The sequence below is a fragment of the Ctenocephalides felis genome, unplaced genomic scaffold (genome assembly GCF_003426905.1).
Source record: "Ctenocephalides felis isolate EL2017-DRISC unplaced genomic scaffold, ASM342690v1 CF-g0.4_SCAFFOLD_01886, whole genome shotgun sequence".
NCBI classification, from domain to species: Eukaryota; Metazoa; Arthropoda; class Insecta; order Siphonaptera; family Pulicidae; genus Ctenocephalides; species Ctenocephalides felis.
In genome coordinates, this window is record NW_020538040.1 from 162,118,200 (window position 1) to 162,131,788 (window position 13,589).

Consider the following 13,589-nt stretch of genomic DNA (forward strand, 5'->3'; position numbering starts at 1 on the left):
AAATGAGTTTATAATAATTCTTGTGGAACATTGGCAGTTTTTTAAATTAATTTTTAGTACATTTCTTCATTAATCATTTATAACGATCGTAACTCGTTTTTGTCATTTTGCTTATGTAGAACTAGTTTAGATTTTGATATAGAAGTAGAAAAAACAAATAGCAGTGGGTCAAAAAGGGCCCGACAAAGTATTGCTAATGGATATACAAATGCCTGTTCGCAAGCCCTTTGCGACAGACTATATATCCGCTACTGAAGAAAACGGCGCGCTCGGTAACATATTTACCGAATTGTATGAAACCTTAGGCTTCTTAGAAAGAAACTACCAGCCATCTAATTGCACTGAGCAAATAAAAAACTTTTTGACCGGTTCTCCATTGGTATCTTTGCCAAAAACTATGGAGTTTTCTTTTTATGATCAAGCACAGCATGAAGTGAGCATTGAACAACAACCGACATGTTTTGAATCGGCAATAAATACAAGTAAAAACAATTGGGTTCCGATGGATGTTTCCTCAGACATGACAAACGGTCAGTACAACAACATCGAACCTTTGTACGTGCGTAAAACGGACCGGGTTTCTTATGATCATCAAAAGAAAAACAATGAATGCCAATCGAATGTGGCTTTGAGTGCTATTAAATCTAATGAAGTTTCATTAGTGCCTCGAAAACGTAAAATGGATTTTGTAGGTAATGAAAATAAAGTACAAATCATGTGTGATATTGGCGATGCGGCGCTACAAACCGAAAACGCTTCAAGAATTCTTCAGGAACAATTCAAGAACAATACAAAATTTGTAAATCGTAAGTATCGCACTGCATTTTGGAACTGATATCATTTGTCTATTGACCTTTAGTTTTAAAACGATCATTTATAGAGCCGAGAACTGTATGGCCTGCAGAAGAGCTTTCCTTGACTGATGACGAACTGGATAATTCCTATAATATAAGGTAATATACAGACATTTATATGTCAGAATTCTTAACTTCAAATATTCTACTTAATATTTGCAGTGATGCACTCTTAACCCTAACCAATCTTACGAGTTTAAAGCAAGAATCTACCTCACCAGGCGTCACAAAGATAGGTTCTCCTTCCACTGCAAATGATACAAGTTCGAGGCATAAAGAAAATAGGGATTCAAATGACGAAAATATTTGTTTCCAAGAACTTCTACATGGTCAAAAATCTCACGATTTAAATGGTAGTAAGTATGAATTGTCACACATGAAAATATAATTTATGAATAACTAAAGATTTAATATTTATTTTAAAAAATAGCTGGTAAACCAGTAGATCATTTACGAGAAGTTGCTGAAAATCAAGAAATAAATCCTCCAAAAGAAGCAGAAGCAAAAGATTGCAGGTACATGTAATATTTTATTATATATATTATATGCAAATGAATTTTTATATTAACATTGTAAATATATGTCTAAAATTTATTTTATGAATAGATTTCAATATGTTCTTGGCGCTGCAACTAGCATTGCAACGAAAATGAATGAAGAATCTTTGACGTACTTAAACCAAAGACAACCGTACGAGATAAAACTCAAGAAATTGGGCGATTTAAGCCCATATAAAGGAAAACTGTTAAAGGTTATTGTAACGTCCAATTAATAAAAATTACTGCAATCATTTAAGTAATTACTACTTATCATAATTTTAGACTATAATACGTATTTGTTTCCATGAACGTCGACTGCAATTCATGGAAAAAGAGCAGATCAAGTTGTGGAAAGAAGCACATCCAGGAGAGAAGATAATTGATGTATTTGAATATTTAATATTTTCACGCGTGTTGAAGATAACTTATCTAATCCAAAGTTATTGTTTTTATAGATTGATGTTCCATTATCATACGGATTACACAGAATTGTAAAACAATCTTCAGATAATAGTGTAGAGTTGTTATGGGATCCTATGAAGGAAACCGGAATATATATAAAGGTATATTGGAAAAGATACTTGTAAATCATTAATTGTAATATAGATTTTTTAATAATTTATTTAATTTGTAGGTGAACTGTATATCTACAGAATTTACACCCAAAAAACACGGTGGAGAAAAAGGTGTACCGTTTCGTATCCAAGTTGAAACGTATTTATCGAAGAGTGACGATAATTTTTCAGATGTTGGAAATGCAGAATTATTACATGCAGCTTTTTGTCAAGTTCGAGTACGCAATCTTCCAAGGATATATCATTTGCAATGCTTTATGTCATGATTATAAAACGAAATATACTTTTTTAGGTGTTTAAACTAAAGGGTGCCGATAGAAAGCACAAACAAGATAGAGATAAAATTATGAAGAGATCGGCCCTGGAACAAAAACGTTACAAGCCGAGCTGTGAATGCACTATTTTAAATACTATGCCTTGTGATCTGATTTTGGCTAATTATCCGCAACCGACTTATTACGATCAAAGGTAGTTGATTTGGATTTTGGATGAGCACCATAAATTTTGATTTTGATGGTTTCGATACCTTAGAACCGCAAACTTAACCCTTTTGATTTGAGAGTGTTTTCCGCAGGAGTTATGCTGCTTTCGAGCTAGAAAAGCGCCCATGTATTTGTTACGCAAAATATTTAATCACTATCGATAAAAAAGTATTTAAAACTGCGAACATATTTCTAAAAAACTAAAAACCACAATAACAAATTAAAATTCTCAATAATTTAAATCCGTGATACATATTTCTCACACTCGGTGTCGTCTATAGATGACATTCGTACACACAGATCGTCAAGCGCATGTCGTCTATGGACGACGCTTGTACCAAAAGTGTTATACCCATAGACCTTATACTACATGGACTGCTAGTCGAGCGCAAAATAAGTGTACAAAGATAGAAGGGACGGTGACGTCACTTACTGAACGAGCGTTGCCGACAATCGTGGAACTCTCTCGATTGATTGATGTTATATGTCGAATGTTTTATTTTAATAATATAATAAAAATTGTGATTTTGTAAGTGAAGTTTGTAAGAGTTCCACTATTGTCGGCAACGGTCGTTCAGCAAGTGACGTCACAGTCTTTTCTATCTTTGTACACTTAATGCAACGGAAAACATATGAGGACTAGCAGTCCATGTAGTATAAGATCTATGGTTATACCCACTATCAGTTTTTCTACCTTATATATTTTTTACTTATTTATTTCACGCTCTAGTTGGAAATGTTTATAATTCTCTTCTTGATTTCTTTTCTAATATTTACACAACAGAGGACTAGGCCCACGGAGCGCTTTACTTATTTGTTTCTAAAATTATGTATTCGCCAATTAGCATATAACCCTGCAACCGAAATTTTTATTGACTGGCCAGTTTTAGTTTAGTGAACTTCGACTATGGTTCAAAACAAACAAATAAAAAACGATCTTATTTATTTTAGAAGTCCTTCGCCAAATAATGATGCCATTATACCTAAAACGTACAACGGAACGGATTCCGACCCACTTAATAATATAATTAACTCACCGTCGTCCGTTCGGTCGGAGAATTCACCTGGTGAAGATATTGTAAGTATCATATGTTTTATTATTTTGATACTGAAACAATAATAAGTTATTACCAGTTTACTGAGGTTTATGCAATCCTGCAATTTTTAGCCTTTATCTCAAGACACGAATACCGAAAGGATGTCTCAATGGTTGCAGAATAATCGTTTCTCGGCGTATTTGACAACTTTCAGTCACTTTTCAGGATCTGATATTTGGAGGTAATTTGTTTTTTTAATTCAGCATGGATCCATTTTTACTATACCATATCAAACGTTATATCAAACGTATATCTAATTCTCTATACGCTGTGGAATATGAGGAAGAACTGAATTGTGGTGTTTTGGACCATAGGGACTATAATCATTACAAGAGGTGTGATACTTATGACTTACTAAAATAAAAGTATCGTATTAATTACTCAATTTTGGTATTTTGGCTGGTAATGGTATAGTAAAAAAGCAATTCACTACCTTACAACTTTTCATATTACCTACGCATGAAAAATATTTTTAACGAAAATCTTTTTATTTTTACTCTAAGTCTTTCACGTGACGATTTGATTCAAATTTGTGGAGTCCCTGACGGAATTCGGCTATATAATTCGCTGCACTCTAAGTAAGTCAATTACACAAAAAGGAGAAACAAAATATAGTTCTATTGACTACTTTCATTATTGAAATAATTATTTTCAGAATAAAATGTACTCCACGTCTAACCGTTTACGTATGTTTGGATACGTCGACTCCTTGCAATGCAATTTATTTGCAGACTTTGACTGCAGCTGAATTTATTCTAAAAGTTCGTCAATTTTTGTGTTCGTCCAAAAGCTCGGATAATACTCAATCTAATGGCGATGATAACGAAGAATCGTATTTGAAGCTGCCTATATACATTATAGGTAAATAATAGATCTTATTTTAAAGTTGTGACCACAGAACTTCAGAAAATTATTCATAATTTAACGTTTGTCCTAAAAATTATGATTGGTTTGTATGAGTTTTGTGGTTGTAAAATTATTTTTTCTTCGGCATTGAAGAATAATCTGCGAAAGTTCAAGCTTTCGAAGATTAATTCTTTAGTGCCACGTGCAATATATTATTTATGATTACTCGTTATTTTGTATAACCAGGACCTGGTGGTATCCACGTTGTGATCACAAACGAACTTGTCGCCAACATACAAGAGAAGACTATTTTCACAATCGTCGTTGAACGTGATAAAATCCTTTTGAAGGACATAAATCGTCATGATTAAATTATTTAATATACAAGGTGTACAGGTCACAATAAATAACACAACTCTATTACATTATCATTAACGATTTAAGTTGGTTTTAATATTTTGCAAAACAGGTAAAGGACTTTTATTTAATTTTTGAGTACCCGATGATTTTAAACATTTTTTTTAGTCAGGAAGTCATCTTTGACTTTTAAAATAGCATTTTATTTAAATTTGGATTTCTTTAATGTAATCTTTGATTAAATGTCGGCTTCTTCGTTTGATTTATCTCTAATTTAATTTCTGAGTTTATAATATAATATGTTTCGTGATTCTCTATAATCTTATACATGCCATTTTTGAAAGCTATTTTTATATATAATAGTGTTAAGGAAAATAAGCCATAATAATATGATAGTCATATTATATTTTTTTGCCTAATGTAAGAAATTGTCATATTTTGCTGTTGAATTTATTTCAACATATTTGGTTATATATATGTATATATGTACCTAAAAGGATATGATGTCGACCAATGCTTTTTATATAATTAAATTTGAGGTGAAAAACCCAAATTGTTCTATTTCTTGCCGATTTACAATTCGTATATTTCGGCTCACAATTAGAAACTAATCGTGTACAAATCGTAGTATAATATTGCTACGATTCGAGGCTTTTGCTGGATCTTACAAATTAGAATCTGATTAGATTTCAATTTAAAAATCACTTGGAGATTGCCTTGCCATCGAAAAATTTATTAATTAATTAGCCATATTAGAAATAATGTCGGGTCTGCTGGAAATTACGTTAATAATAAAATATATTATTGTTTAAAAAAGAAAACTTTATTATAATGTTAAATAAGATATTGTTGTTATATTAGTATATATATGTTAGATGTTTAATAAGAGTAAATCTATGTTTAAATAATTAGGCTGGATCAACGTCTTTTTATAATACCGGTTATATACACCGTCATAATTTTTTTTCGATTAGGAAATTAATCTTTTTTAATTAAATTTTTCTATTCGTAAGTAGATTTTATCACGCACAATGCAATAAAAAATCCTATTACAATTATTTGGATTTTAAACACTTTTTGTAATAATAGTAAGATATATTTTTATATATATTTTTATAGATTTTTAAATAATTAAAGTGAAATAGTTCACAAACAATACGACCAAATTAGTTTTGAGGTTTCCTAGTAAATTACCACAGGTTTCGCTGAATTTATGGACATAAGAATATTTTAGTAAAATATATATATTCAGTGTTACTCAAATTAACTGTTAAATATAAATCATCTATTTTACACCGTTTTTTATTGTTTTAATTATTTGTTCATAACAGGCACTAACAGTACATATATAGTTATGATTCATTTTTCTACAATGATTTGTAATTCTTGCAATAATAAATTCTTAAGCCCAAGATCGATATAATATTACTTTTGGGGGATTATTTTTTGAATACAATAATTTGGTTTGGAATTGTATTAATTCATGTAATTTATATAATGATGAATATCAGGTATATCGTGCAAAGTAGCAGGTGAACACACTAACCAAAACTTTCCGATGCCGTTATGTTTTTTACCTATCACATTATTTCAGGGGTGCATAACATTTTTAATCGTGGATAAATTTCTTGATATAATTTTTTATATTTACTAAAATTAAACAAAACTAGTGCTGCATGGCATCTTGGCTTAAGGCAAATTGCTGGGACTTCCGGTGCCGTAATGAAATATTCGAAAAATATTAAATGTTTTCAAATAGATTATTGTGAATATTGTAATATAGTCTAATATTTATAAGAATTATATTGACTGTAAAGTTAAAATTATTTATCTGAAGTATATAAGTGAGCTTTAGAACTTCAGCCAGAATTAAAATTAAAATTCGAATAATTTTTGAAAAAAAAAATTAAAAAATTTAAAGAAAAAATTCCCAAAAGCACTTGTTTCGTCAACAGAACTGCCATTTGTTGCACATTTAGCTCCGTATCTCAAGAACGGCTGGGCCTGCCTTTGCCAAAAACTATTCACCACTTCTCCCCATCATTACGAATTGAATGTTTCATAGATCATTCAAATCAGATGCTCCGTTCTCTCAAAAACTCGATTTTTATTTTCTGCACTCTTTGCTTCATATATCCGAAACGGCTGGACCTGCATTTGCCAAAAACTATTCAGCACATATTCCTGTCAATAAGAATCGGATGTTTTTTGAATCATTCAAATCGGTTGGACCATGTTCTCGAAAACGTGGACAAAATATTGTATCCACACACACGCCAAAGTGTTCAGAAAGGTATGCTAAAGAGTTCAGAAACTTCTGAAACGTTAAGATATACTAAAAAAAATCATTTTCCATTTTCGGCTCATTACTATACAGGAAGTTAATAAAACACATTTACATAGGCCACTGCGTTATATTTTTGGTTTTCATTGGTACATGTGGTTTTAGATTATAATTCATCCAATTAAATATAAAATTTTGAATGTGTTACAAATTTTCAACATCGTCTTCATAAAACATATTAGATCTTCAAAATATTTTCACACATTCTTATATAGTTTAGATAGAATTTTATTTTAGATAACATTTCACGAGTGTACTCAACAATTATATTTCAAATAGGTTAAAATCAGTTCTTTAATAACCAGATTATAAAATTTCATTTTACATGTATCAATATTGCTTCGAATAATTGTAGATTTTTTAATATAATTTGAAGGATATTGTAACACCGTACATTTAGAAGTTAAAACTTTTGTAACACGTCTCATGTAAATCTTAATTTTATAAATAAAAATCATGCCCTTGCGAAAATAGATAAAAAGATACTTGGCAATCATAATTAGTATTAGAAAATTATTTAAAAAACAGTTAAATATGTGTAATAATCAAAGTATTACTTGTTGCGTTAAAATTTAGTAAAATTATTTCACGATATATTTTGTTCTCAAAGGTTTCGAACACCTGAATGTACTCACATGTTCAGACGTGTATCTGGATTTATTCAAATGTTAACAGGTATATGCGAACTTTTTCGGAGATTTTATAGAATAATTAATCTTTTATGGAAATTTACTAAATGTTACCTAAGTTGATAAAAATACAGCCAACATTACATGACAATTTTTATCCAAGATCGCTTAAAGGGCATTTTCTTACAGTACATTATAATTGATTTTTAATATAACATATTATAAGATAACGTTGATTGATTTATAATATAACATATTTTAAAATATGGTAATAATAATAATAATTATTATATAAATTTCCGTAGGTAAAATAAATAATAGACGTAAATACTATATAGTTTAACAGATATATAAATTTGACCAAAAATATTATTATATTAATTCATAGAGTTGTGCTTTTGACTAGTAGTAAATATTTCTGTTATAAATTTAGTAAACGATTAGATACTAAAAGATATAAATAAATATAATTATTAATAAATAGAACACAATTATGATCTATATAAAACGTAAAATACTATCAACTAATACTTTGATTTTTGATAATTTAATAGCAAAAAATGAATTTTTATGCGTGATATGTAGAATAAATATGTACATATTCATCAGACAAAATTCAATTTTTTGGACTTAGAATATTTTATTACTATTACAAAATAAATACACAAATTATTTGTCAAAATTTAGCATCTACTTGTACCGATAATCGAAATAAAAATATGTGATCTTATTCAGACTGTCATCGATCATTTCAAAAAAACCTCGCACAACTCTATTTTTTAGTTTTGTTCTCGTTCATATGAATAAATTTAAATCTACTATCAATATACCTATTTTTTCTCAAATAATATAATAATCAATTTAATACTGCCGTCATAAGATTTAACATCGAAGTTAAGATTGATGTTAAAAAATATTGAAACCATGACGAATTACGACACTGAATAATTTCACATTTAGATATTGATGACTAGAAGATTATTACAAAATACGTACAAATCAGTTATCCTGATAAATAGTTAAAGAGAATTCGGTACATTATTAAGTAAAATGATTTACGTATGATAATTATCTTAACAATACTTTCGACTTGACGAAATTCAGTTTTAAAAGTCAAAATTTATTTGGGCGACGGTAAAATTTTAATAGAATTGTGGTCGATTTGTTGCTGGTTATGAATTTATTATTTTTAACCCCTTCCACCCGGATGCCGCCGCTCCGGCGGCAAACATATAAATCTCGCAATTCGTGAGTGGAAAGGGTTAATTTATAATTGAAGAGCTAGCAACGTTTGACGAAGTTATTGTGATTTTTTTTACCAAAATACTTGGAAACCCTTGAATAATTCTTCAAATAAAAAAATAAACCCCTAATGATTTAATATGACCGTATTCTTATTTCTTAGACCTTTGGGTAAAGTTGGACGTATTTTTGGGTTAAGAAAAAAAGTAGGGGTCCAAACAATAGAAATAGACAAAATTGAATATCACACGTGTGATATTAAAATAATAAAAAAAAAATTCATCTGGGGTGAAAGTTTTATTAAATACATAAATACTGAATATTTTTATTTAGTGTAACAACATTTCAAATTACCGAATATCATTATACATTTTTTCGGAAATTTACTTCTGCTCATTTTTTTTTATTAAATTTTCGTGGTCTAAATTTATTACACAATGGTCAATCTTTCTATAACGCGGTAAGAACGTACCGTGTAATACGAAAACCGCGCTATAACCGGAAAGAACTAGTACCGCGTTATAGGAGGTCTGTCGCAATTTCAGCTCCGCGTAATACGAAAACTGCATTATATGAGGGTTGAATGCATTATATACAGTTTAGCCTTATGCAATTTTTTTAAAGGTCAAAATTTCTCAAAAAAAAATATCTAACGTAATTAATGGACGTTTTGAATGTTGCTAACAGTTCAATTCTGCAATATAACTTAAAATAAAAAGCTTAGGGTTTGCCGAATTTGCACATAATTAGTACTAAAATATTATTTTCGAAACCAAAATGAAAAATATCTTGTTTCGTCGTAGATTATCAGCAATTTTATGATTGTGTGCTTATTAATTATGGAAAATTAACATGTTTATAGAAGGCATTGACGTGTTGTTTTAAAATTCTTGTGGCGTATATGTCTTTTAAAACATCCTGTTGTGTTCGTAAATGTTATGAGTTGTTTGATGGCGATCATTCTTCATTTATCTGATGATAAACAATTTCTTATTAACGTTAATTAACTATAGAAGTAATACATTCATTTTAAAATTATTTGGTTGAGTATTGTGTAATCGATCATTAGGCAATGCCGTAATTATTAAGATATTTTCGAACTACGCAAATATATTACTAGCTGAATGTTTTCTTAGCTCTTCACTGTTTTGGAATTTCAAATTTCGGAAACGAACATCCTGTAGAATTTACTAAACAAATCGATTGTTAAATAATTAACATGCGTTTTTAAGCACTAAATATGATTTCAATTATTGGAAATAATATTTAAGGCAATAATTAATACTGAGGAATTTGCAAGAATTTTTATATCGTACAGTAGTAATGCTTTTTTACTAAAAAATCATTGACACACAATATAAATATTTGCGATCTAATTGCATCGCATACAATTTTCCTTGCATTAAGTTTAGAAAATTGCATATTAATATAAATTTCATATGGACATAAGTATCCATTACTGAGACAAATAATAAATCAGGATACGTAGACATATTTTTAATTTGTAATTCGTAAAAAACGTTTAACCCTTTTGCTACAATCGTCGCCTTTAGATGACAGACGACATGTGTGTACGGGTGTCGTCTATAGACGACATCGGGTATGTAGGTTTTGTTTTAAGATTTATCACTCTGACTTAAATTATCTAGAATTTCAATTTGTTATTGTAGTAGGGGAATTACGGGAAAATGGTATATATGGACCATTTTCGATTTTGATCACTTTCGGTTAAAATGGCATGCTTATACAACGGACAAAGTGACATAGTACGATTTCATTGTCCCAAAGAGGGCCAAATGATTTATTTGTAAGAAGCCTTCTTAAAAATAAGGGTCTTAGCCAGTTTTTTTCCTATATGTTATTTTGTCCTTATTATATGGACAAAATGGTTTGTGTAACTGATTCATAGACCAACCACTACATGGACTGCGAGTCTTCATACGTTTTCCATTTTATAAAGTGTCAAAAGATAGTAGTGACGTCACTTGCTGAACGAGCGTTGCCGACAATCGTGGAACACTCCTGATTGATTAAATGTCATATGTCATGTGCTTAACCTCAAAGTAAATTGTTTATGCTCGATTTGCATAAACAATAGTCGACTGATAATTCTGTAAGAATGTTGATAATAATATTATTTCCCCTATGAAATAAATGAACATAAAATTCAATCCACCTCTTAAAATCGGTTTATATATTATAAGGCTTAAGTATATGACGTTTAATCATTCAGAAGTGTTAGAGAAACCAGTGTTATACTACATGGACTGATTTTTCTTCACAACAATTTACCAATTTCAAGCACAGGATTTAATTTTAGGTGATTTAGGCACGTGATATATGGCATATGATATTTAATCAATCGGGGGTGTCCCACGATTGTCGGCAACGCTCGTTCACTAAGTGACGTCACAGTCTTTTTCTATCTTTTGACATTTACTTTGCGCTCGACTAGTAGTCCATGTAGTGTAAGGTCTATGAATTGATTTTTTCTTCATAAATATTATATATTATTATATTTCTAACACTAAGTTACTGGTAGTCAATGAATCAAAGATTTGTAAAAACAATTGAGACTGGATATAATCTCAGTAAATAAAAAAAAATTATTGATAAACAAAACATGTCATTTTGTCAGTACTTTCTCTATTTAGTCCTTTAGAAGAGTAATTTTTAATGTTTGTTATTCATACAGATTGAAATATGTCGTTCAATAAATACTGGTGCGGCTTGCTGGCTCGTACAGCAATGGCACCCTCGTAGCGAAAGGGTTAATAATGATGTTATATAAATTTAAGTAATAAAAATTCATGCAAATTTCTGATCAAATAAGATTTATGACAGAGAAAAGAAATTCTGAATTTATCCGACACCCCAGCGGTAGAGCAAATTATCTGAATATCATTGTATGTCTTCAGTATTCGTGTATATGTTGTATCGGGATAACGCATGGCGAACATCTACACATAAAATCCCATCAAATATATTTTTCTCTTAAACTAAATATTGCATTTCTAATAAACTCTAATTGAATTAGATAACAACTGACACTCTCAAAGGGATGCCTTACATCTTAGTTCTGCGCCGCAACGGCACTAACAACGAAATACTAATTCTATACTCGTACCATATATACATATATACATATTATTCTTCATACACAATATATATGTATATATATCTACTCATATGTATATATATACTATTTAATATTACATTTATTATTTATATTTATATATATTTATATATAGATTCTTTATGATATGCAACTTGATATGTATGCGATATATTTTCAGTTTCTGGAAGGATAAATATTTGATATGTATTCGGTTCCGTTCCGTGGATATATGTTTTTTAAGCTTATTTAGTTATACATGAAAGCAGTATACGATCACAATTTTTCTTGTCATATACTTATCTTTACAATACTATATAGTTCTATCAATTATACTCTATATTTCAATGACTTATCGAGACAGAAAGTCTACATCGATGCCATCATACCTGTTTCAAAATTGTTTTACCATTTGTTGTGTAATATAATAATTAACTAAATTTTCATTAAAATTTTAAAATATAACAACTTTGGGTAATATAAATTATTTTTGTTCAATTTTAACAAGCATGCATAAGCATATGCAAATTATTTAAATAGTTCAACATTTATAGTGCATTTTTTACTATCACAAATGTATATTTTTGCCACATTGAGGTCATGTTGCAATATAAGGACCTTCAGAATGTACATAAAAAACTAGCTTTTTTGCATACACGTTTTTTTGCATACACGTTTCTTTTCTAACTTTAAATTATAAACTAAAAACTAATATACTCGCTTTTTTCATTTTTAATTGAAATAAAGATAAATGATACCAGTATCTGAAATCATCAAAAGTGTGTGTGTCATTTATACGCAATTTAACGTAGTAAAACTTCAAGTATCTTGTAGAAATTTTAAAGTACGAAATTACTTATATTTTATAAATTATTATAAAATTATTTTAATATAACGATTTATATATCTTTATTTGGTCTTTTCACTAATGCAAGTTAAAGATATATTCACAAGGCCAAGAAATAAGTATTTTCACCTTGAATACTTTATTTAGTTATTTATAATTGTTATATATTTTTATCTATGCTTACGCCGATGATGACCACTCGCGAATTTTAAGATTAATATGGATTTTCGCATCCGAGTGGAAAGGGTTAAAGTTTATCTAGTTCCAAAAAAGAAATATTTATGCAAAAATCAAGCTTTTCTCTTGATATTTAAAACTTTTTTCATTATCGGTTTTAATTCTAAACAATGTATTTTGAAACTAATTTATAATTTATTAAAAGTAGCCATGCTCCACACGTTGTATAAAATTATTCTAAATACGTTGGCTTCGGTTGTTTGTCCTGTGGTAATTATTTGATGATGAATAATTAATTAATTATGTGTGTGTAAATATTTGTATGTTTGTGTGATATTTTACGTGTTTTTATGTTTTACCTGACCATTGAACTCTCAGACACTCAACTTTTGTGCGTACGCTTTTTTTCAATGGTTTTTAGTAACAAATGAACAAACGTATTTAGATAATAGTTCTGGCATCGATTTTACCGATTCTTCAAAATA

General features: G+C 29.3%; 1 protein-coding gene across 2 annotated transcripts; it reads left to right on the plus strand.

The window, feature by feature from the left end:
- Positions 1-68: 68 nt before the first annotated feature.
- Positions 69-4,907, plus strand: LOC113377748 (transcription factor CP2-like protein 1). Of its 2 annotated transcripts, none has more exons than XM_026618161.1 (14): positions 69-806; positions 881-953; positions 1,017-1,207; positions 1,285-1,369; positions 1,461-1,605; positions 1,676-1,777; positions 1,849-1,956; positions 2,028-2,186; positions 2,261-2,436; positions 3,402-3,528; positions 3,619-3,728; positions 4,051-4,125; positions 4,203-4,408; positions 4,640-4,907. In XM_026618161.1, exons 1-14 carry the CDS (start codon positions 197-199, stop codon positions 4,762-4,764), a joined length of 2,292 nt encoding a protein of 763 aa, XP_026473946.1. In that variant the 5' UTR covers positions 69-196; the 3' UTR covers positions 4,765-4,907. The 2 variants fall into 2 exon arrangements, with proteins under 2 accessions (XP_026473946.1, XP_026473945.1); XM_026618160.1 differs by having other exon boundaries at positions 73-806; positions 1,017-1,210; positions 4,640-4,905.
- Positions 4,908-13,589: the final 8,682 nt, after the last annotated feature.